Source organism: Ursus maritimus, unplaced genomic scaffold (genome assembly GCF_017311325.1).
Source record: "Ursus maritimus isolate PB19 unplaced genomic scaffold, ASM1731132v1 scaffold_9, whole genome shotgun sequence".
In the NCBI taxonomy this organism is placed as follows: Eukaryota; Metazoa; Chordata; class Mammalia; order Carnivora; family Ursidae; genus Ursus; species Ursus maritimus.
In genome coordinates this window covers 46,101,234-46,127,938 of record NW_024427107.1, presented here as the reverse complement: position 1 = coordinate 46,127,938, position 26,705 = coordinate 46,101,234, and the positions used below count along the sequence as shown (strand labels likewise).

The window sequence follows — 26,705 nt, the reverse complement described above, 5'->3', positions numbered from 1 at the left end:
GGGGGTCCTAGAATGTATTCCCCGCACATAAGGGGGCGGGGACTACTGTATATGTAAAAGTTCACTCCATGGTCTCCTGGTGTTTATTTCTTTCTGTTCCAAAATAAAAATAACAGGTAATTTTTTTTTCTAGCAAATGACTACCTTAGCCTAAGTAATAGAATATTCTGAGTCTGTAAATTTATGTCTTCAGTGATAAACAGAAAGGCAGTTTGAAAATGCTATTACCAAGCGTACATGCTTCAACTCAGAATGAAATGCTATTCTCCAAAATCAACGCGGGTAAGTTCCAAGTGCATCCCTCTTTCCTCCACATTGCTTGCTCTCCCAGAGCTGAGGAATAAGAAAGATCCCCTCTGAGAGACACCGTTCTAACTCTCCAAGTGTATTAGATTGAAGTCCTTAAGAGAGGAGGGCTCATTTTGGCCAGAATGAAACATATGAAAAGAAAACTTCCAATAATAAAATTATTATTATATATATATTTTTTATTATATATTATATATATATTTTATATATATAAATATATATAATATAATAAAATATATATATAATATATATATAAATTATATAAATATAAAAATATATAAAAAATATATAAAAAATAAAATAAAAATATATATATATTTTATATATATAAATATATATATAAATAAAATATATATAAATATATAAAAATAAAAAAATATATAAAAATATATAAAAAATATATAAAAAATATATAAAAAATAAAAATATATATATAAAATATATATATAATATATATATAATATATATAATAAAAATATATAAAATATATATATATATAAAATAAATTATTTACATGATTTCAATGAAGCAGAATTCTTGGAAAAGTCTCTATACTCAAAACTACTGTCATGGCTTTAAAATGCAAACCATCCACCATCTTTTCAGGGTGCTGATAATGGTGTTGTTAAGAGGGTGTATATGAGTTATACAGTTCCTTATAATTTACAAGACTGTTTTTTAAAAAGTAAGTTTATCCAGAGTCTTCTTACCAGGCATCCACATGTGAGGGTGCAGGGGTGTGAAGTCTAGCATATATATCCAGAGGGAGATCCCAGGCTAAAATGCCTCTGGCTTTTAGCCCTCCATGTGACTCAACACAGTGTACCTTAGTGGTTAAGAGAATAAATCCAGGAATCTGACTGCCTGGGATATATCCTGGTTCCCTCACATTTTAGCTGTGTAACCTTGACCAGTTACTAGCCTCTAAAAGGCCAAGTTTCCTCATCTACAATATTATAAAAATAGTGCCTATTTCATAGGGTGTGTTGGTTTCAAACGAATTGCTAGATATATGGCACTTAGCATAGTGCCTGGCACAGAGAAGACATACCCAATAAATATTACTTGTTATTTTGTGTCTCTTGTTGTTGTTATTATTATGGCATCTCTCTGTCATTGTTATTATTGTTATTACTATTATGGTTATTATATTATATCCCTCCACCAATAAGATGAGGAGGAGGAGGAAGGCATCCCTCTGCCACAGCCTTGACCACAGGGTAGTAACACACCAATTCCCCTGGCAGGCACACAACACACCAGGTACCTTTCCACCTGCAATGGGCTCAGCCTTGCGTGGGACATGAGCTCCACATCTTCCTATCACTCTCAACTGCCCTGCCTCCTACAGCTCTGATCAGGGACTGGGACAGACTTGGAGGGAGGAAGAACCGCTGGACTGAGAAATGAGCAGCAATCCTTCCTTATCCTTCTCACTGAAACAAAGCCAGAAAACCCTGCTGTCTCAGACATCACCACTGAAATTGTTTTACCTAGAGCTAGCAACAGACGAGCTGGCCAGCAGGTGACCAAATACTCTTCTTTCTCTTCTACCTCATCTGTTACCTTTGCAGGGAAGTCTGGAATGGGGATAAACTCACTACACTCTACACACAGCACGGCATTCTTCTCAATGTGCTGAAGAGCTCAGGAGGCAGTAGCTACAGACAAAATAAGGTGGGGTGGGCACTGTGCACAGAGCATGTAAAATAAATCATTCTACAATAGGGCAGGAAAGCCCTTCAACCTCTTTTCAGAGAGCTCTGCTATGATTTTCCTTCTCAGTAGAGAAGGATTACCAGTTTCCTCCCTTCTTGGCAGCAGCAAGAATGCCAGAAGCTGGGAGGCTTCCAGCACAGTTCCATTTCCCACAAACAGAATTAACACTCATAAAGGTAAAAATTCCACCAAGTCACTCCTGGTAGGGATCATATCATGCCTCACTTGACTCCTGAGTAAGCAAGCACTGTGCTGCAGAAGGCTTTTTTAACCAAGTTGCAAAGGACCCAGGGACACAGAATAAATCATATCTTCCCATACAGAAGACAGCAGTGGCTCTTTTCCTGCCCACAAATAAGGTCTGACTTACAGCTACTTGCTTGAAAAATTAAGATCATTTGATTGAAAACAAGAATAACAACTAGGTAGCACAAAGGCAATGAAGGAAGCTGGGAAAATTCCTTGGATACAGTCAGAAAGCATGTCCCAACCATGTCCCCTCCCTGGCATTTATTGGTTACTGATTAAAATGATAAACTGTAAGCCAGTAAGTTCTCCTGCTCCAACTCTCTGACATTTGTTCTAGAATTATTTATTTTGGAATTTTTTCCACACCCTTCCACAAGACTGCGAGGCAGCAATTCCCTTCATGTGATCCCTCTGCACTTTATTTGAGAAATGAGGCTCATACCCGGACTTTGCTGATTGGGTGTCGGAAGCATTTGTTGTCTCCAGTCTCACTGAGCGTTATGGCATAGAACTGTCCCTTGTTGAGGTAGGTCATGGGGCCCTCCCCCTGCTTCTGACGCAGAGATTTGGTGGCTTCCAGGGTGTACTGAAATGTGCCACTGTGAACAGAAAACAAACAGTGGTCAGATTTACTCGCTTGGACATTTCTGCCTTCCTAATCAATTTCACATTTATAGCATTTTGTATGAATATTAACCAATATTTACTCTACTTCAGAGACAAAACACAGCATATGGCAAAAGAGATGCGACCGGACCAAAGGTCACTGCTAATACAATGTACACAACATTTCTAATAGTGGCTCATAAACCAGATGGTTTAGAAGGGGAGAAAGTCCATGAGGTGCCTGTCCAATTATGCAAGGCTGTGCCAGGAGAACCTGTTAGGTCTTGGAGGGCAATCAGTAATGCCTGAGGCTTAAGAAGTGATAGAATTTGCCACTTTCATGCTAGCAGTAAGCCAAATGTGTGAAAGCTTTTGTTCAATTCATACCTATACTTAACCCTCTTTTTATAACACCAAGATGTTGCAAATAGCTATAACGCACTTTAAAACATTTCAAAATGTGAAAATCTAAAACTCAGACATTCATTATTGAGAATCTAGTTCCATAACAGATTGTTTTGTTGTTTTCTGTTTTTAAGACCACAAAAGAATTCATGAAAGGGTCTCACTACTGCTCCAAATAAGGAGTCTGCAAACAAAGTTTGATCCATTGGCCAAATCCAGCTCCCTGCCTATTATTATAAATAAAGTTTTATTGGAACACAGCTATGCTCATTCATTTAGGTCTTGTTTACAGTTACCTTCACACTACAACAGCAGGGTTTAGTAGCTGTGACATATAGTGTGCCAAATCTAAAACATTCACTATCTAACCCACTGCACAGAAAGTTTGCAAATCCCTGCTCTACACAATTTCCCTAATATTTTAAAAATATTATTTAATTTACAAAACAAAAACACTTGATTTTCCCAACTTTGAAGAATGTATCAATTATTTAAAATAAACAACAAGTATGAACCATTGTCTTTTTTGTTCTTTCAGAAATATTTATTTCTGCTACACTGCAGGATGTCTCCTAGTAATAATCCAATAACCAATGCTTTGTGCACTTTTTTAATCATCAGAAGCTCTTCACTGGGCCTATCTATTTTCTTAGCTCTTTAATTTTATAGTCTTTGAAAGGCTGGGTCTAAAAATGCCTCAAAGTTCACCTCTTAAAATGGTCTACTTACAAGATTATGGGAGACTCTTATTTTCTATGTTAAATATTTCTACAATGTTTAATTTTTTTGTAACTTTCATAAGGAGAAAGAAATTGGAAGGGCATAATAGTATTCCTCTTTCCATGATAAAAACCTTACGTGTAAGCTGATAAACTAAGCAAATTCCAGAATATGTATCTTAGAACAGGGTGGGAAATAAATCATTCAAGACAGAAGCAATTTCACTGTCATTTTGCCTGGAAAAAGCAATTTCAATACAGCCACTGAATCATAAAATTTGAGACCTGGACAGATTATTAGGAATCACCTAGATCAGCAGCTTGCAACCTGTCTAGGGCACAGACTGCGTAAAAAAAACCATGAAAAGCTGTGAACCCTCTCCCCAGAAAAAAGCACATGTGAACAGAAATGGTTCCGAATATAATTTCGGGGAGTACATGCTCCCCCAAGTCTATCCATAACACAGGAAGTAAAACCATCTTCCTCATTTCACAGGTGAGGAGAGGCTGAGAAACTCGCTCACTCCAGTGGGCAATGACAGCAGCAGGAAGAGAAGGCAGGTTGTGACTGGCAGGTCAAAGCTCTTTTCACCAGCCTGATAGCTGATTACACGGTGATTTGGGTTTATAGCATGCTTATTATATATGTATTTCCACATTTTAGAAGGTGATTTGGAATTCTATATTCCCCACCTTAACCCTCCCCCTCACAAACATGACACACAGAAATTCTGACTCGGATGATCTGGGGAGGATGACTGGGGAGCCTAAGGTTGGAGGAAGATCCTGAAGGATCAGGAGGACTTCAGGTGAAACAGAGAGAACAGAAGAGGGCTACACATGTAAAAGCAAAGCAGCAAGAAATGCAGTGGGACACAAGGTTTAAGGTAAAAAGGGACCAGCACATAGAGGGCCCTGACGATCTTCATGAGTAATTTGTGTTTAATCCTGTCTGAAATGGTCCGATAAATTTTGTGAAATGAGAGAGATCAATTCATTTCTTGCCATTCTCTCCTGTCTACAGGCATGAGCATGATCAAGGTCTTTGAACCCCTGGCTCCTCTATCTAGAATGTTCTTAATCTTCCTTCTTTCCCTGGAAAACTCCTGCTCACAGTCCTACAACATGTGGCTCAAATGTCTCTTCCTGCAAGCTTAGTGCCCCTCCTCCACCCTCCCAACCCCCACCACACAGAGACCTATAGGTCCTCTCAGCTTTCTGTTTAAGTACCTCTGTAGCAGGACTGACTCATCATTTAGCAAACTGTATTACAACTGTCCATCACTACATTTCCCCTCCAAAAGTCTATGGGCCTCTTGCAAGGAGAGGTTCTATCTTATTCTCATACCTCTCATATTGCTTGTACATGGAAGGCAACACAGGGTACGATAGCTGGCAGCTAAATATGTGTACAGTGGAACAGAAGGGAAAAGAAAGTGTTGGCAGGAAGATCAGTTATATCACAACAGTTCAGAACATGACCAAGAGTAAGTCGCAAGGGACAGGACAGGTAAAATAGGAAGGTTCAGCACTTGGCAAGCATGATGAAAGTATAGCAAAAAGTCAGGCAGATCTTTACACCTGCAGAGTGGGTAGCTGGAGGATGCTTACATCATTAGCCACAATAGGAAATAAAAGCAGAACAGATGTGAAAGAAGTGGAGAAAGGAAAAAAGAGAAAAAGAAAGGCAAAGAGTTCCATTTTTTCACATGCTGTGTTGGAGGCCCATGTGTCTGAGATTCAGAGAACCACCTAAGAAGGGATATCTAACCAACAGAAGGACAGAAAAAGGGTACAGACCTCAGAATACAGGTCAAGATTGGAAACAGTAATTTAGAAGTCATTGTATAGAGAAAATAATTTTCTTTTAAAGGTTCAAAAGCATAACTTGGGGTACATTTAAAGTGATATTAGTTCATTAGTTTCTAGAGGCATCTCCTGGTAGCCTACCTTGATGTCTGGTCATACATGTACTCCTCAGCCCCAACTGAAGCACTCCGGAATTTCTGCAAAATTTAAAAGTCATCAAAATTAAAACAAATAGGTAAGTCATCATGCAAAAAAGGGGAAAAAAGTAACAAATGTGCCCAAACTGTTTTATCCTTACTTCAGAAAGGAAGATAATACATTTTTTAGTATTGTGTTTTCAACTACAATGAAAACAGTTACCATTTGTGCACAGAACTTGCATATCACCTGCACACTGAGAATTACACTCAACAGAAAAGGCATTTGTGCTTTGCATATTATTCATATGTCCATATTCACATGTCTGCAGGTGTCCCAAAAGTGTCTGCAGGTACTGGAACATGTTTCTTCAAACACATAAGACATCTCTTCCATTTTCTATTATCTCCAATGCTCAGTCCAAAAGTCACAAATTCTGAGTTAATGGAACACTGATTACCAAGAGACCACATAGCATACACAGCATAGGGCAGTATTGTGGTTAGGAAGACTGTCTAGCATCAATTTCTGACTCTTTTACCTGCTACCTGTATAAACTGAGGCAAGGGCCATATTTTCTCCATCTGTAAAATGCTCATTTACAGTGATTCGAGATTAGAGGCATAAATGTGTTAATAGATATGAAGTACTAAGTACAGTACCTGGTACATAGTGAGCTCTGTATGTGTGTATTAAATTCTATTATATAGTAATCACTTGACCATATTCAGTACCCTTCTCTAAGATCATCATTATCACAATATTGTAAGAGTAGGTTTTGGAGGGAAGCTCTAAGTCCTAGTATTACACACAAGGAGGCTTGGATCCAGAGATCTCCATTTGTTATTTAGTGCAAGTAGGATGCACTTTGTTATATTTTAAAACCCTTTCAAAAGCAGATGCACAAAAGCCTCAACTCTTGATCCTAAAGTGAATATAACAGAATGAAAAAGCACTTGACTGACCACACATACCCGGTCCCCCCACTGTGATCTTTTGTAGTATCACTTTCAAAGAAACAACTTTCCTGCCTCTCAGGAGGAAAGCCATCAAACGATCAATCAATCAATCAATCAATCAACAAAGCATTCAATGGGAATTTTCTGGGGCTCCACCAACTGATTGGTGCCAAGAGAAATACAGAAAATATACAGAACACTGTCTTGGCCTCAAAAGATAGAAAATCTAGTCAAGAAGACGGGTAAAGTCACATAAGCAACAACAAATGGAAGTAAAATACAGCAAATGACTAGACGTGAAAGTCTATTTAGAATCATTCATTCACTCACTCACTCATTCATTCATTCACTCATTCAGGTGACCCAGTAGCTGGAGAAGCACAAAATGGGCATTATCAGGAAAGGAAGGTCAGCAAGATTACAGGAAGATGTCATGGAAATTGTGGAGATTGCTCTAATCCCTGGGAGCTACAGAGAAGCTGCATTAATTGAAAGAATTAAGAAAAAGTAATCCAGCAGAGAGAGGACCAACATGATCCAAGACAAAATGATAGGTACAAATGTGGTGCATACATTGGACCAAGGACATAGGCTTGATTTGATTATGAAGAAAGGACTTAAAAATCTAGGTCAAACATTTAGTTCCAGACGGCAAGCAGCCACAGTTTTAAGTACTAGGTTGCCATATGTGGCTAGTAGCTACTACATTGGAGAAAATAAAGGAAAATTTCCATCGTTGCAGAAAGTTCTATTGGACAGGGCTGATCTGTGAAAAGGTATTTACACTTAGTATAGTTAAGAATTAGGAAATTTTGGAGTAGGAAGGTAGCATGATGAAAAGGGCATTCAAGGAAGAGATAGAGGAGATGCACTTCCAAGGTCTTCTTTGAAGGAATATGCAGTGACCAGTAGTAACAACACAGGGTGAACCAGTACTAGTAAACGTGGTGCTCAGTCAATCTACCATCCATGCCACAGAACTCTGAAGCCTAAGGATAGGCTAGCCTACTACAACACAGTGGATTGATAAAGTCAATGGTTCTAATCACCAGGTGATGTGAGAAGGTGTGATACACCACAACTGCTCAGATTCAAAAGACTGTCAACTATATGCTGACTAAAATAAAGAACCCTACTCTAATAACTGAGTACATATGGACAAGAACTTGAAAAAATAAAAATAGTAGACATGTTAGCAATGTGGATATTACTTTTTTCAAGGTTAAAATTGTATCCTGAATTCTCTTACATTGTCTTTATAATTAAAAAAAAAAAAAAAAAAAAGAGGTTATTCCACCCAGGAAACACCACAATCCTTTATGAGACCTGATCACATTAATGGGTCATCTGGCCTTACATGATTTAGTACTGGGATTATAGGGTCATTCCAGTTACAGTTACCAACTGTTTGGAAACCTTTTAATATAATTTGTAGGATGCCCAAAGGCAGGCAGACAGCCAACATCACTATACCTTACTGTGATCTGATATAATGCATCCATACATTTCTTCATTTGGACTGAGAAAAATGATAGTAAAGAAGGTATGGTAACATATAGTTTAATGACTACCCTGAAAGGACTTGAGATATCAGGCAATATTAGACTGTTATATTTAAATTTTGAATATTGAATTCTAATGTTTTTCTTGGGTGGGAGGAAAGAGACATCTGCTAAGAATCTACTGTAAAAAGACAAATGATTCTTCAGCTGTCAGAAAATCAGATATTTTCTGATTCCATGTCTTTGATCAGCCACCAATTTCTTTAGGTCTTATCATTCATTTATTCATTCATCCACTCTTCCAATAAAGACTGAGCATCTACTTTGTATCAGGCAGCATGCTAGGTGCTATGGGTACCAAACTGAACCAAAAGAGAAGAGGTCTCTGCTCTCATGAAGCTTCTGGTCCAGGAGAAGAAACACATTCCTTAAAAAGTCATTCATTCAAAAAGTTACAAACTGTGTGCAAGCACTCTGGAGAAGAGCAACAGAGTCCTAGGAGAGCACAGCACAACTGAGAAAATAAAAATCAGTCCCACTGACTACTACTACTACTTCCAGTGGCACACAGACAATGCCCATAGGAACGTTGCCAACAGAAGCTCAGAAGACAGTAACACAGCCACGAAGTGAGTAACATGTCTTCCTTCTGAGGGACCACTGCTTTCCTGACAAAGGCATCCTCAGTCTTGCTTTGCTTATCTCATCTTCTGAACAATGGTTACCCAGTTTCCAGGCTGCCTCACCGTCTTCTTGTACCCAGTCCAGAGCTGGCTGTCACTTCTGGAATCCCTCCTTACACTTATCCAGTATAAGCCCAAACACTATGAAGAGCTCCTCCCAACTCTGTCTTACTGAGTTGTCCCTAAGGGTCCCCTGCTGAAGCAGGCTAAATAAATGTCATCCTGATTACAGATGTGTTCATGGTAGTCTTTGGCTGGGAGACTTAGATACAAAGAAAATCGACTCTACTAGGAACTGAAGGGAGGACGGGGAGGGCTTCCTTGAGAAAGTCACACAGGAGGGTGTGGGAGGTGGCGAAGAATATTCTAGAACAGTGTTGTCCAATAGAATTTTGTGTAAAAATGGAAGTGTTCTGTATCTTCATTGTCCAATAAGGTAGCCACTAGTCACACTGAGCACTTACAATGGTAGTTAGTGGGACTGAGAAACTAAATTCTTGATTTTATTTAATTCTAATTGCCACATGTGGCTAGCAGCTATGGCATTATACAGCACAGTTCTGGAACATGGAGCAGTGTGCACAAAGGTCCTGAGGCTGGAGGAAGTATATCAGGTTCACAAAACTGAATGGAGCCCATGGCAGAGAGCACAAGGGAGAAAGAGGTACAAGATGAGGTGGTATATGTGTTAAAGATTTAGATTTTAATCCTTAAAGCAATGGGATTTAAGGGGGGGGTTGTGACATTATCAGATAAGCATGTCAAAAACACCATCCCTGGTAGAGTGTACAAAAGCAGGCAGTACTATAGGACAGAGATGATGACAGATTGGGCCAGCATGGTGGAAGCAGAATGGAGACAAATGGATGGATTTGAGAGATATTCAGAAAGTAATACTGATAGAACTGATAATGGATGATGAGGGGAGAGTAAAATATCAAAAAACGAGGATAGTGATACCCACTAAGGTGGAGAACACAAGGAAAGATTGTAAATCAGATCTGGGATAGGTGGAGAGTCATATGCAGTTGGATATAAAGGTTTGGAGCAAAGAGGAGAGAACAGAGCTGGAGAAAAAAATTGGAAAGTCTTTAGGATACATGATAACTGAAGCTGTAGACAAGAATCCAAGAGCATTTTTAAGAGGGAAGAGTGATCAAACTATCAAATGGTGCTGCAAAGTACCAGCTTTAACAGATGTGGGGTTTCCATAGCCATTTTATTCATGAGGTGGGAAGATATGAATCTGAATAATGGGTCATCCAATTTCACCAAATTTCACCACACATAGAGAAATCTCAATCTTCCTCAAGTATAAAATGTATATGCTAAGGATTTTCCAAAACTTTACTTGATGCAAAAACAAACTGATGTAATAAAATGATAAAAGCCTGATGGTACCATATACATTATATCATATGTTTAAAATAAACATAGTAAAATCAGGTGCATTAATCACAACTGAAGTTATATTCCAATTTAGTACTTGATTCAACATTTTTAAGATTTTTATTCTTTAAAATTTTTTTAATCTGAGTATAGTTGACACACAATGTTACATTAATTTCAGGTGCATAACATAGTCAACTTCTCTATATGTTATGCTGTGCTCACTAGAAGTGTAGCTACCATCTCTCACCATACAACACTTTTACAGTAACGCTGACATTCCTTCTGCTATGCCTTTTGTCCCCATTATTTACTCATTCATAACTGGAAGCCTGTATCTCCCACTCCCCTTCACTCATTTTGCCTATTCCCCTACCCTTCTTCACTCTGGCAACCAACAGTTTGTTCTCTGTATTTATAGGTCTGATTCTGCTTTTTGTTTATTCATTTGTTTTGTTTTTTAGATAGCATATATGAATGAAATCATATGGTATTTGTCTTTCTCTGATTTATTTCACTTAGTATAATACCCCCTAGGTCCATCCATGTTGTTGCAAATGACAAGATCGCATCCTTTTTTTAATGACTGCTTATTATTCCATTTGTGTGTGTGTATGTGCGTGCGTGTGTGTGTGTGTGTGTGTGTGTAATACACCATATCTTTCTCATTAAGTTTTTATTATTTGAATACGTGGGAGGAAATGAACTCCCAGTTAAAAGTTAATCATGCTGGACAGGGCTTAAACTCAGGATAACTTCCAGTATCAGTCTACAGATGAATATAAAATCAATAGACAAACCACCATATATCTCTTGAGCATGACAAATAATCATCCTTTGCTTTCATTTCAGGATTCTCTGCAAACTATGTTAATTTGACAAATAATATACCAGGGGTTAAATCACAAAATACTTGATAGAAATATCTGGTGCTTGCCCATATATAGTTCTCATTCCTGAGTATATGGCAGGACTAAACTTCTCAGCCCTCTTGCAGTTAGTTAAGACCATGTGACTAGTTCAAGCCAATGAAATATGAGCAAGAGTGATACAGGTCACTTCCAGGTCAAATTATTTACAAGTTAGTCTGTAATCTTAAGATCTCAGTTCCCCAGCAGGGGTAACCCAGAAGCCACATATAGAGGTGGTAATGTCATAAAACGGAGGGAATCTGGATTCCTGAGATATTAATAAGAAAAGAGGTCTGCAGACATGTATCAGGATTATTATTAACAAGAAATAAACTTTTAACGTATTAAATCACTGAGATCTTGGTGGTCCTTCATTCATAAAGCTAGGTGGACTACTGTTAACTGACACAAAATTATAGTACAGAATAAGAAAATTCTTCCTTCCACTTTAATTCTTATTACAACTATATAAGTTTTCTATAAAACCTCTTCCTTCCATGTCTTAAGTTTTACATTTTCCTAAAAACATCCTAGGTGGTAGTACCTCCCAGATTTATATTTATCAGTTATATTCCTTTGCTTATTAGCTGTGTGATCTTTGGCAAGTTTCTTAACCTCTCTGAAGCTATCTTTTCATCAGTAAAATGGAAACAATAACACCTTTTTGGAATTATAGTAAGGACTAGAAAAAAAATACGTAAGCCACAGTGGCTGACACACAGTACCACAAAATAAATGGCAACTATCATTATTTCTCTTCACAAATATAGACAGAGAGTAAGCTTCTAGAGGACAAAAGTCAAAGCATCCTTCCTTCATCCCACATCTAGCACAGCATCTAACACCAGTAGAAGTAAATATTTACCAAATGTTATTATAAAGGGGCTGGAGAATAAAATGTAAATCAAATTAGCTAAAATCAATCCATTAAAGAACTCTTTAATGCTACCACTGTCTTAAAAAAATCCCAGCCTGAGTTGAGCCAAACTGCTCCCTTCTCTGATACCCACCTACACACACATACAGAAGAATCAATCTCTGATAAAAAAAATAAAATTTGCTGGGGCACCTGGATAGCTCAGTCGTTTGGGTGTACAACTCTTGATTTTGGCTCAGGTCATGGTCTTGGGTTGCGGGATCGGGGCCTGCGTCTCTGTGCTCAGCACGGAGTCTGCTTCTCTCCCCCTATCTCTCTCTCTCTCCCTCTGGCCCTCCACTCGTTTGTGCTCTCTCTCTCTCTCAAATAAATAATTTTTTTAAAAAAATGAAATTTGCTAATACAACAAGAATCTCAGGCATCTTAATAGTTTGCCTAAAAGAAGTACTGGATTTAGACAAATTTTTCTTAGTGAAATTTACTTGGTGAAATTACTCTGAGCTCACCTAATCTTAACCAGTTAGCGATGCCATGACTAAAGATCATTCTGTTTAATTTATGTCAGATTTAAATACAATAGCCAACATAAACACTGATTTCCAAGTCTAGGAGGGCAGCTAAACCAAATTTAGTGAGAACAGTCTTCACATTGAGTTTCTGGTAAGTTATTTTCTCATCTATTTCCAAATAAAACCCAAAATACAATACTTTCTTTTCACAAGCCTCCTTATCTACAACACAAACACAACTGATAACACATCCCCCAAACAGCATGATGGTTCTGTTGACATTGGGCCACATCCATGGGATCTTCTGTGACTAATGGACTATTTCCACACCTGGTGAGAAAAACATCAGTGGCAAACTTTAAGTGAAAAAGCATGCATCTGACATTCCCATGTGGAGTAATTTGCTTTTCCTACAGAAGCGCTCCAACTAAACTATTAACCATTTCAAGCAATATGGCTCAGGAAGCTAAGGAAGCTAAGTTTAAGACAATATTTTTATTATAAGGACATTAAAAGTTTGATTATAAAGCTACAAGAACTCAAGAAATAAGGTAGCCTCTGAAGGGCAGGGAATTCATCTTGTCTCACTCTGCTTTTCCCTGATTTCAGAGAACAGAGCAGGAACTCAGGAATGGCTATGACCAGGAGAGGAAGGGCCACCAGAGCAGCTTGTCTGCCTAACTCTCCGCCAACACTGCAGACAGCCAGTCCCTTTCCTCTTCTCCCCATCTGAAAGATAAGAAACATCTAATGACATTGATAAAGGACACTCAGTTTTTTAAAAAATGTTTGGGTGAGTCACTCACTGTGTTTAGCAATGAACTACTGAGGACTAGACCTGCACAGTCTTCTTTGAGAGTGTAGAGGCGATGGGGAAGGATACTGGTCCTGGAGCCTGAGTGCTTGTGATGAGTCCCACCTCTGCCACTTACTGCAGTATGACCATGGGCATCAGTAGGCTCTCTGTGCCTCAGTTTCCTCATTTGGAAAGTAGAGATGACAGAAATAGTACATACCTCATAGGGTTTTTGTGAGGATGAAATGAGTATATCTCACTTGGAATGATGCCCAGCCTATGGTAAGTAAGGTCACAAAATGTTTATTATTTTTTAAATATTGTTATTTGGGATGCAATCTCAACCTCAGGTAGCTGCATGCTGTCCCAATGGCAACTAAGCGGGCAACAGGCTGCAAGTATTTGCCACGCTGCCAGCACACAACTCCTTTTTAGGAAATCAGAAACCATGAGTTTTGCCTTTTGCCATTGTCTTTTATTGTCCTGGGTGGACTGAAAAATGGGAAGCCAATGACTATCATCTCAAATACAGAAGCACTGCTCCTAAATGTCAAAGAAGCTGACCTGAACCAATTAAAAAAATGCATTAAATATTCTGGGTCAAAAATTGGAGAACTAACCCATGATTATGCCAGTTCTACAAAGATCCCAAGGCAACTAAATGCAAACAAGACTGTGTTTCTAACAAGTGGTGCTGGAACAACTGGATATAGATATGACCCCTCCCCCCCAAAAAGAAAAAGGACCTCGACCTTTTCCTTACGCCATTACAAAAGTTAGCTCAAGACGGATCATAAACCTATATGTAAGAGGTAAAACTATTAAAAGCCTAGGGGAAAAAAAGCAAGAGAAAATCTTTGTGACATTGGGTTGGACCAAGACTTCTTAAACAGTACATAAAAAGCATCAACTGTAAAAGAAAAAATTAATTAAGTGTACCTCATCAAGATTAAATACTGATGCTCTTTAAAAGACATAGTTTAAAAACCAAGAAGGCTGCCAGACTGTACAACATGTAACTGGCTTCACATTATTTAAGAAACTCTTAACAACTTAACTGAAGGAAGACAGATAACCCAATTTTAAAATTGGGCAAAATATTTCAACAGACATTTCACAAAAGTTGTAAGAATGGCCAATTATGACACATGAAATAATGTTCAACATCACTACACATCGGAGAAAAGCAAATTCAAACCACAATGAGACACCATCCCATATCCACTAAAATAGCTCCTGTTAAAAGAGCCTGACAGCCCCAAGCTTGGGAAAGGATGAGGAAAAGAGAAACCCTCATATACTGCTGATGGGAAGGAAAAAGGCACGGCCACCTTGAAACACTGTACGGCAGTATCTTATAAAGTTACACACACATTTACCACATGACCCGGCAATTCCAGGCCTAGGTATTTACCCAGGAAACGAAAGCACGTGTCCACGTGAAAGCATACACGTGAACGTTCACAGCAGCACTATTCAAAAGAGCCCAAACCAAATCTGTCCATTAATTGGTGAACAGATCAACAAATTGTGATATATGCTTACCATGGAATACTATTTAGCAAGTAAATAAAACAGTCTTTTAATCGAAGCAACAAAACAGAATCTCAGAAAGTGAAAGAAAAAGTGAAACTATAGACAGAAGGCAGATTAGTGCTGGCCCAGAGCAAGACAGGAGGTTTCAAACGCAGGGGGCTCAAGGAAACTTCTAGGGTGAGGGGAATTTCTATTGATTCTGATGTTGTATACAATTACCGAAATATTCAAATTTCACTTAAAACTTGTGAATTTAAAACAAACAGGCAGGGGGCGCCTGGGTGGCTCAGTTGGTTAAGTGCCCAACTCTTCGTTTCAGCTGAGGTCATGATCTCAGGGTCGTGTGATCCAGTGAGCATGGAATCTGCTTGAGATTCTCTCTCTCCCTCTATCCCTCTCCTCCCTCTTTAAAGTAAATAAATAAATCTTTAAAAAATTTAAAAATTAAAAAATAAATAAAACAAGCAATCCGAGAACCTTGTTTATATAAGTTCTACAGGCACATGAAAAGAATACGTGATCTCTACCCGTAAAGTTTAAAATGTATATACATATAACAGCTGATTATTGATAATACAAATTCTTTCTTGAGTATTTAGACTATGTCTTAAAGAGTTACGTTGTTTCAAAAAATGCACACGCAACATCTTTAGCTACCATTTGAAAGGTTACAAACTAGAACAGGTCAAAGTGAAAATTTTACAAAGTAGGAAGTTTCCACACAAGCATCTCTTCATTCCTCATAAATATTTAATTTTAAGACTGAAACTAAAACAAACAAAGAAATGTCATTTAAGGATCAAGAAAAATTTTTATTTTATTTTTTGAGAGAGAGAGAGCATGCAAGCAGGGTGGAGGGTAGAGGCAGAGGGAGGAGAGAGAGAATCTTTCGCAGGTTCCACGTCCAGCGTGGAGCCTGACATGGGGCTCAATCTCATAACCCTGAGATCATGACCTGAGACAAAATCACAAGTTGGATGTTTAACTAAGTCATCCAGGCACCCAGGAGTCAAGAAAAATAGAAATATTCCTCCATACACATAGACCAAAGATTTATTAAAACCTTTTTATAAAGATACAGACATATTTTTTTAAACCCCAAGCTCACAAATTAATTTATCTCACTTAAGAAGCAAACAGAAACAAAATTAGCCGGGGTTTCTGGGTTTAGGTCCTGGCTGCAGATGACAGAGCCAGGGACTCACCTCTGTGGTTCCATCCTTGAAGCTCTCGCTATAAGTGCTGTCCGGGGTGCTGCGCTGGTCATCCTTGAGGTAGGTGCTGTGGCTGGCCATGGAGGGCACACCATACTGAGTCTGTTCAAAGATAACCACACGTTGCTCCTCACCGTCTCCCCGGGGATAGTGCACGGGTGGGGCCATGAAAACAGGTGTGAAATCTTCAGCTTTCACCACTGTGATTCCTGATACGGGGATGATGGCTGGGCTCTCGGAGATGTTTGTGCTGTACTGTTCCCGTTTCGAATTCTCCAGGTGGTCTTGATTTAGGGAAAGGTTCACTGGAACAGTCTTTAGGACCTGCACTCGGTTTTCTCCTCCACTCAAAGTACTCTGGGCTTCACTGGTGCCAAGACAGTTTCTGCATGTTGAAACCCCCCCACACACACACAACATAGCAGAATTAGAAAAATCACCATTTTGCAACTCCTAATAAAATAACTGATGCAAGCAATTATCAGTGGATATTAACGCCATCAGGGGAAAAGTTGATGGTGAACTTTACAAGGGAATGCAGTGGATCTTTGCATCACCAGAAGTAGGACACGTGTTTCCCAGTACCATGCAATCAGCCCACCTAAAAAGTACAATTAGAAGCAAAAAAAAGTTGACCCTAAATTTAGCAAACCTTCATATCTAACTCCCAGCTCTCAGGAAATACAGGAGGCTGGAAGAATGACTTAAACAACATCAAAAGGAAACAATCATACAAACAGAAATGAAGCACATCTTACTGACCTGGTTTCTTCAGTAAATTAGAGGCATGAAAAAAAGAAAGGAGGGTGGGAAGCTTGTTCTAGATTAAAAGATTTGAAAGACATAATAACCAAATAGATGAGTAGATAAGTGTCTTGTTTGGATTCTGATCTGGAAAACCAAAGAGGCAGTTATGAGACAATAGGATCTCTGAGGCAATTGAATATGGACTGAGAGTTAGGTGATATTAAGGAAGCATTGTTCATTTAGTCAGGTGTGATAAGGATTTTGAGATTATGTAATAAAACATCCTTTTTATTTATCGATACAAATGAGAAGTAGTTAGAGATGAAAAGACATGGTGTCAGGAACTTATTTTAAAGATCACTGCAATAAAAAAAAGAAGGGAAAGAGAGAAAAGGTAGAGATTAAGCAGGTGTAACAAAAAGTTACCACTGCTGAACCTGGAGAACTGGACGGGTATTTGGGGGTTCATTATACTGTCCTCTTTACTCCTGGATATGTTTGAAAACTTTCAAAGGAAAAAATTATAAAACAGCTTTTTGAAAAAGCTGGGGGTGAGACAGTAATTTGAAGGGGGGAAGTGGGAAGAATATTTTACTGTTCTGTGGGCTAAACTCCTTGCAAGAAAAAAAAGGCAATGAGAATTTATCATTAAAATATTTTCACCAAACTGAGAAACATGAGCTCATTGATATCCTTAGCACTGAATTACTTCTGGGGCTTGAGGGAGTGGTGTAACTGGGCTTATGTAAAACAAGAGCTCTCAGATCTCAGACCTCCTGGCTGGTACAAAGAGAAAGGAGAGGGTTTGGAAAATTAATTCTCACCAGGCTGGGATAAAATACTTTCCATTTCTACCACAGAATTCTGGGAGAGAGCAGAAGCAAAGACAAATTAGTCAATGGAAAAGGATGGTTAATAGCACAATGATTTTACTAGCAAAGCCCCTGTGGTCAGTTAAATTGGGGGTCACCTCTCATTTATGGATTATTCTGAATGGTACGGACAAAAAGAAATACGTATTTTGCATGGAGCCCTGTCCCCAGTGTCTGCTGTTTTGGGTTTTTGGTTTTTTTGGTTTTTTTCCCCTTTTAAACTAGCATGATCTTTCTGGGGCTAACTGGCATCTCTCCTAGAGAAAGAAATATTTGAATAAAATTGGTTCCTCCCAGAATTAAGCTCTCCTAACTCCTCTGAGCTTGCCTAACTCTCAAGCAGGACTATGTATTTTTAGCTTTGATTTCTCAGACAAAACCTCAAAGTGAATGAAGGAAAGAATGGCTTCACATGAATAAAGCCAACAGAAAAATACTTAAACTTCTTGGAGTCTGTCACAAATCTGAGAAATCACTCTAGAAAGAAATCCTTTAAAGAATAAAATTGCAAGTCTACAAACATGCTGCTTTAAGTAATAACCTGCTTTCATGGTCATAGCAATACAGTGACTCCGTATATAAGACACAGTGAAAATTTAGAAATTATGTTTAATCTTGAGTCCAGTTAGCTAGATAATGCCAAACCCAGACCACCCATTTATGTCAGCATTTCCTAAACTCCATTGTTTAGAACATTGCATGGAATGTTAATAGATGTTCCTCAAAGAAAGGAGTCCGTGATAAAATCAGTATTTTTTTAAAAAATTGCCATAACAAAACTAGCCTGTGTGAGCCACAAACATTATGAACACAGTAAAGGCCCCCAGGCATTCCTTCACCTGTTTAATTATAACCCAGAATTTCCCAAACTAATTTTATCCCAGACTCTTTTGTGGAGGATTACCTATTAATACTTGTGGATAATGCCCTGTAGGTTGGATGTAAGGGGGCTGGGCTACATCGATTAGCTAACAAAGAAGTGTCCAGTTTCCACTCCTCTGGACTTTGCACAGGCACAGACTTACTGCCTTTGCCAAAATACTCAAAGTTAACCAACTCCTCTACAGTTAGAGTCCATTTCAGGCCAAAGTTACTAATTCTTTAATTCATGCAAAACACATGCATTCTAAACAAGAAACACAAGTCAAAATATTTGGGGCATTTTTATAAACAAACATAAGTGTACTACAGAGTTGTATAAACCTAGTCGAAGCATCATTACCATATGATGAGGGAATATTAGACACAGCATCATCCTATAATGTGTACCTGCCTCTGCAGAACAGCAGTAGTTTTAGAAGCTAGAGAACCTCAGGAAGACATCCAAAAAATGGATGTTTAGAACAAAGTAAGAATTACTGGAAGCTACTGACTCACCTGCAATGGAATTTAAAATTGAACTGAATATTGTAACATCAGAAAAAATGCAATGCTAAGAATGGTGCATTAAATATACTTTTTTTAAAAACTCGATCATGACATTGAGATTTTCAGTTATTTTTCCAAGTACCAACTTCTAAATACAGACAGTTGTAATGATACCATGCTAGCACATGGCACCTAAATTCACGAATACATTGCAAATAAGTGATATCCTTCTAATTACGTTCAACCAGAAGTCTAAGTCAAAATTAGTCTATACAAGGTGGTTTTATCTACACCTCACTGCCAGTGTTTTTGAAGGTGCTCCACCGAAATCACAAAAATAACCATTAAAATATGATGAGGGGCTGTCACTCTTTCATGTTGTCCTAAAAGATGCTTTAACAACAACAACAAAAAAAATGGTCTCTTTTGTCCATTATGATACAGACAGAGCACACATCTTAAACATGTTTTCCCCTGACCCTTCTATGATCACTGGTATACGATTAGCAGACAGCAACTGCTTAGCTTAATCAATGCTGGCTAAATGGAGGGGAAGTCACAGGACCTGAAGATTGTCAGCCTCTTTCTCCCTGTCATCACTGCATCAAAAGATCCCTTTGAAACTGCAAATCAGATGCAGACAGCCTTAATCTTTGCTGTGGGTGTACTCTGGAGGTGATGCACAGCCCAGGGCTGCTGGTTGGTGGGGTGACTCCCACTGCTAGTCATATAACAAGATCATACTGTCATATGCAGCTCCTCTCAAGGCCAGGTAAGATTCTGATGTATGTGCTAGCAGGGGATTTCATTTCTCCTGGCTTCATATTTCCATATGAAAGAATCACCAATAGGAAAACACTGTGGCTTCTCCCCATTCCTCTGCAGAAAAGAGACAGATTTGATTGATGGGTTTGGGAGAAGTAGCTAAGTAAGGTGGTTCAATCCCTCTGGTTCCCTCTTTAGGTCTGGATCATCCCAGCCAAAGAGAGGACTCTAGTCACTGCTGCCATACCACAGTGGCCTGTCCCTTCAGAGAGGCCTGGAGTCCTGCCTGAGATTAGGTGAGCAGACGTATCTAAATCAGGACTGACATGTTGCAAACCGTGGTTTCAAAAATCTCATTCTCTGTTGGCTTAATCAGAAATAAAACTGATTTTTTTTTAATTTCAATCTGTCTGTACCTTGTTTTTCAGTTGGTACTTAATTCAGGATTGCAGGAAAGGGGTGTCACATAATGATCTCCTAACATCTTTCTTGCCCCTGTCCCTCATGGTGTCTGCTACTACTCATGGCTCTCTACCAGCTGCCTCCTGGGGTGAGAAACAGTCTAGCCTCCTTCCTCTCCCCCTCAAGGGCTTGATTACAGTTATCCAGCCATGGGACTGATCAGAAAAGTTCACCCCAGCAACAGGCTATCTTGCCAGCATTTCACCTCTAACCAAGGATTTTCAGCCTTCTTGAAAGAGCCTGCTGATGACCCTTTGGATGCACAACCAAAATATGCAACTTGCTCTCCATACAGAGAGATCCAGTTTTGGTCCAGACTCTAAAAGACAGACAGTAGAGGCTAAACTTCTTGATCCCATCTCCTCTCAAGAACAAAAATTATAGCTTAATACTGCTGTTTTCAAAAACACAAAAAAAGAGTTATTTGGGGAGCCAGGCATATTCCTTTACATGACACCATACCTTTTATCCTGCTCTTCTTGGCTGTCACTTGCTTTGCTTACAGACAGCAGCCTCTTGTCTCGAGGAACCTAGAAATATGACCAACCACTGGTGAGACTTACACAGACGCAACTGGGACTAAGTGCAGAGCTAGAGACTAGCACAAGCAAAGAAACTGAAATGACATGTTCTCCGGGAGAAGGTGGCAAATTTGCTATAGGCAGGTGACGGTTAAAGGTGAATAGCATGAGTGGCAATGACAGTGCATCAGACACAAACGGGTGATGACAATCAAACAGAAGGCCATAATGATCATGGTTCTGCTATGCACCTGCCAACACATGCAACTCTGCCTGGACCTGACCACCCCCAAGCCCACTTCACCTTAGGCATGAATGAGGGAAAGGAGCACCATGAGTGGAGGGTGAAACTGGACCCAGGAACAGACAGAAATCATCTTGGATTTACAGGAAGCATCCTCTCAAAGAACAGGGACAAACCTCCACTCTGATGAGGGACTTCAGGTGCTGACACAGAGGGGAGCAAACTGGGCACGGGCCTGCACTGTGCAGTGGGAGAGTGGCATCCAGGCCTCCCTGGACCATCCTTTAACCACCACCCCTCCGAAGCTTGTAGCCTTGCTTCCACAGTTTTTCTTCTAATGTACTTTTATTATTGTCTTTGCAACCACAGTGCCAACACATTACCTGAAAGATGAGTGAAAAGGTGCTACTAGAGAAAAGAGATGCCCCTATCCAATCACCCTACTGCAGCACAGATCATTCGCTTATCTCTGCCATAGTTTTCAAACACATGAATAGTAGGTTTAGATTTTTTTGTGCAGTTGGTTGGTTGGCTGGATGTTTTGTTTGTTTTCATTTTTGTGTTTTTTTGCTACATCTCCATATCTTCGTGCTAGCCAAACTCCTTTACACCCCAATGCAGCCTTCATTATGTTGACATAAAAGAACATTTATGAGAAGCATCCCTCTTCTGTATTCTTCTAGAAATTGTTATGGTTTCCACTCACCTGGATATATATGCAAGCCCAGTCAGCTGGATGAGGGAGGCAGCATAGCAGTAAAGACCTATACCTGAATGTCTGGGTTTGAATCTCAGCTCTACCACTAACTAAACTCTGCCTCACTTTCCCCATCTATAAACCATGTTTAATGGCAGTCCTACAACTCACAGGGATTTTACTAAAATTAAATGAGTTAATTTTTTTCAAAGCACTTGGAGTATCTGGTACTTTATAAGTATTTGTTAAATAAAAATAAATCAATTGTAAGTCTTTTATTCATGTGTCAATATTAAGGGTCTACAATGTGCCAGACATTGCTAAGCGCCAGGTGGAAATGAGCTGAATGAAACATAATTCCTACCATTAAGTGAAGATGATGACAGATAAACATAAACGTTCACAGCATCATTATTCACAACAGCCAAAAGCTAGAAACAACCCAAATGGCCGTCTACAGATAATGAATAAACTAAATGTGGTATATACATACAATAGAATATTATTCAGCCTTAAAAATGAAAACCTGATACATACTCTAATGTGAGTCTTGAAGACATTTATGCTAAATCCCATGTGACTCAAATCCATCCATTTCCCTCTGGATGTTTGCCTCCTGGTTCAGCCTCTGACATCTCTTGCCTGGGCTACTGCATCAGCCTCCCAACTGGTCTCTCTTCTCCTTCACTTAGTCCCAGCAAATCCATTCTGGATCCATTAAGAAGATCCAGAGTGATTTTAAAAATACAAGTCTAATCCCATTTTGATTGTACTTGAAACTCTTCAATGCTTTCCATTTCTTGAAAACATGGCTTCAAAAAGCTCCCACCTCAACTTGGGCGGACCTCATCACTGCCGTGTCACACTGTATCTCAAACACGCAACGCTCCTCTCAGCAGAGCCATCAAAGTCTTCTCTGCCTTTGGATATCCATTCTACCTCCATATCTATCACCATTGCTGGATGGTCAGCTAATTAGTGAATATTTGTTGAATGGATGGATGGACTGATGGATATACAGATGGACAAATAGATGGCTATATAAATGGACAAACAAGCAAACCAACAAACTGGTTTCTAGCACTACATGGTTAACAGAACAGATGGGAATGAACTAGCCAAAGAAGCATATTTTCATAGAACTAGAATCAAATAATGATGAACCACCAGCTTCCTCAGGGGAAAATGAAGTAAGATAAAGTGAGTCAGACCACTTTTAAAATTCACTAACTAATGAAATCTGTTCTGTTCTTCTGTCATGCCTGAAATTCATCAAAAGTTCACACTTGACTTTTGGAGCTGCTACTGATAAGTAGCTTGAACTGATAGAAAACTGGGCTTTGATTTGAGTCCCTAAACTTTGAGAATTCTAGCAATTTAGTTATTTTTAATAGATCCCATTTAATATGCTTTGAATGAATTTTTTAAAATTTGAACCCATCTTTATTTTTTTTTTTAAGATTTTATTTATTTTTTGACAGAGAGAGCACACAAGCAGGGGGAGGGCCATTTGGCACCCTTGAACCCATCTTTAAATGGGAGTTCAAAAAAGGCAATTTCTAATGGTGGACAGGTTATGAACCGAGTTGTGTCCCTGCAAAGTTCATACATTGAAGCCCTAACCTCCAATGTGACTGTACTTGGAGATAGGGCCTTTCAGGAGGTAATTAAGGTTAAATGAGGTCATAACAGTGAGGCCCTAATCCAATAGGACTGAAATATACACACACAGAGAAATATATACCCACATATGAGCACACAGCCAGAAGGCAGTCATCTGCAAGACAGGAGGGAAGAGAGGCCTCCCTGGAAAACAACCCTGCCAGTACCTGGATCTTGGACATTCAGCCTCTAGAACTGTGAGAAAATAAATTTCTGCTGTTTAAGCCCCCCAGTCTGTGGTATTCTGTTACGGCAGCCCTGCAGACTAATACAGACAGCATAATGGAATGGAATTAGGAAATGTACAGGATCGTCTTGTGACCTTAAGGAAATCCCACTTAGTGGCCTAAACTATAAAATATAAAACCTGATGGGCTTCGCTGCAGTGATCCTGTGGTGATAGTTTAAAAATGTACATGAAAAGACTTTGAAATGTATGAAGTATTATACCAAGATATGCCTTTGCAGTTTCCAAGGACACAGGTCACCATTTCTTGAGTGCCTGCTATGTGCCACACACTCCTCTCTCTGACAAAGCCTACTACTATCCCCTAAGGGGTGATGTAGTCCAACCTTAGGGTGTGTTTAGCACTTCCAAAGAGGTATAAAAACATCTACAGAATTTAAGTGATAATATGGCAGTAATTGTTATAATAATTTAACTTCCCAAAGCATACTCAAAAAATAGAATCTATTTTTTCATTAATATTTTACTTCATACAGAAAGGTCTATTCTCAAAGTAGATTTAATTCTGTTGCAACTTAAATGCCATCATATGTAAGTTGTGAATGTCAGAGATCTGACTAAGGCCTGAAAATGATCGTTTGCACACAGTTTTGGGAAACAAGACTAATTCTTGAAAATGTTTCAAACAAAAATATAATAAAGCTTGTGTGAAATAAAAGAAGCCATGTAACTCTACTCATCCATAAAATCTCAGGAAACATTTTATTTAAATATTTCATATCCTAAATTAATAAATTAATCCTGAAAAATATTAATTCAACAGAAAGAGTTATAGACTTGGCACCAAATTGAGTTTTATATAAACTCCCTATTCTGCATTTCAACATATTTACGGATAACAATGTTTCACCTTTCCTTTAAATATCAGAAAGATACAAGAGGACAGGTAACTAAGTACCATATTTACTAATAATTATCCTCTGAACCTATGGGAAATAAAATACATTGCTTTCAAAAATTATTAAGTATTTTGTTTTGAGGTATACTTCTCTCTTCATTAATACAAAAGAATTACCACCTAATATAGATACCTGAAATGATGTCTATTTCAGTGATGGAATAAAATCTATTTTTAAAAAACCAGAACAATATGCCTTCAAAATATATATTGATATGTTTCTTCAATGTCTTACAAAACTACTAACCAACATATTAGTTTAATATAGTTATAATAGCCACAAAAGTAGTTGTCAAGACCCAAGTGATTACATCAGGGTCACATTAATGGTAGGAGATCTTTGGAAAGTACAAGAACTCTGGTTTAGGAGCGAGACAGGAAACAACATGACTTGCAAACGTGGAGACTGCTGGAAGGACAGAGAAAGCAGGAAACAGACAAGAAAACACGAAGAGACTAAAGCTTACTAAAAGGAAAGTTGTTCCTCTTGTGTGTTCTCATGATGGAGGGAGTGGGGGGGACTCAGTTCTTAATCTAAAATAAAGCGTTCCCTGTGCCCAACCAGCAAAATAAACACAGCCATTCTCACCTTTGTGCCAATTCCCAGCATAAACCAGTGGTGTTTACAATCAAAGCTGGCAATAAATCTCCTCATTCAGTAAATACATGTTGATTTTTTACACTTCACCAATGCTAAGGGACCAGGTCAAACCTTTCTAAGAGAGAGACCACTGTTTCTCGTTAGGTTTCCTGAAATACTCCTATTTTGAGGGTATTGCATGGCAGGTATTTCTGTAATGTAAGTGAATTATATTCACTTTGTTTTAAAGGTTTTTCAAAATAAATATTTAGTATCCATCAAAACAAATGGAAACAGGGTTATAACAAAATTAGGTTTTGGAGTTGCTGCAGAAGTCTACCACAAAACATTCATTGGAATATTCCTTATAAAACTAAAAAAAAATCAATAAATCTAGAAATCCTGAATGTTCTTATAAAATGAGAAATCTAAAAGCAACTTAAATGCCCAATAACTGAACGATGGCTAATTAAGGTACAGCCGCGAAGTGTCATTTTTTTTTTAAGTAATCTCCACGCCCAACCTGGGGCTCAAACTTTCGACCCTGAAATCAGAGTCACTTGCTCTACTGACTGAGCCAGCCAGGTGCTCCTGTAATATTTTTATTCACCAAAAACCATAAAGTGAAAATGGCAGCAAGGAAGCATTTGCAATATGGTATGAAGTAGGAATTACACGGAGATAATACGTATGCATGTGAACAGAGGACACAGAAATAACGATCCCAAAATGAAAACTTCCTCTGGGTGTGTGGTGAAGTTGTGCTCCATTGATGGGAAAGCGGGGAGGCAACGAGAACAGGAGCAGGCTGAATTCCAAAGCAAGCGTGGAAATACTCTGTTCTCTCCCCTCTTCCCACCGACAACGAGGGGCGTCTCTGGGGGAAGGCAAAGGAGGGAGGCAGGGCTGCGGGATCTACCTTGTAGTAGTCATACAGCAGGCCGAGGGCAGCAGCACTGTCCTCGTCACCATTAATGCTCATCATCGCCTTGGTGGCCGCCGTCAGGGGATTCTCCAAATACGACTTCCAGGCTTCATCCTCACTGGTGTAGGCTCTTCGGGTATTGAACGGAGGGTCACTGGGCATGGGCACTAAGGCCACCAGTCGTTTATTACTTGAAAGCAAGAGAAATGTGAGGTTCATTATCAGGGAAATGTTCCTTTTTCCACTAAAAATACACACATTACATGGTTAATCTGGACTTCCCTGGAATGGAGAAGGGAAGGTTAAAACTAAAATGGCTGCCACATCGCATTTATAAAGCCCCTATGCCTCTAGGCGTAATAATGGTCTTTAAAAGGTTGTATAAGT

The 26,705-nt window shown here is 38.9% G+C and overlaps 1 protein-coding gene across 1 annotated transcript in view; it reads right to left on the bottom strand.

Annotated features, from left to right (window-relative positions):
- The window catches only part of GRHL2 (grainyhead like transcription factor 2), a 109,722-nt gene extending 83,221 nt beyond the window's left edge, over positions 1–26,501 (bottom strand). The window contains exons 1-5 of the mRNA XM_008689214.2: positions 26,313–26,501; positions 21,007–21,074; positions 16,322–16,715; positions 5,958–6,013; positions 2,720–2,876 (exon numbers count right to left, since the gene is read on the bottom strand). Coding sequence (XP_008687436.1) covers positions 2,720–2,876; positions 5,958–6,013; positions 16,322–16,715; positions 21,007–21,074; positions 26,313–26,480 — 843 coding nt within the window. The 5' untranslated portion in view covers positions 26,481–26,501. The remainder of the gene's footprint in view (positions 1–2,719; positions 2,877–5,957; positions 6,014–16,321; positions 16,716–21,006; positions 21,075–26,312) is intronic.
- Between the last annotated feature and the right edge of the window lie 204 nt (positions 26,502–26,705).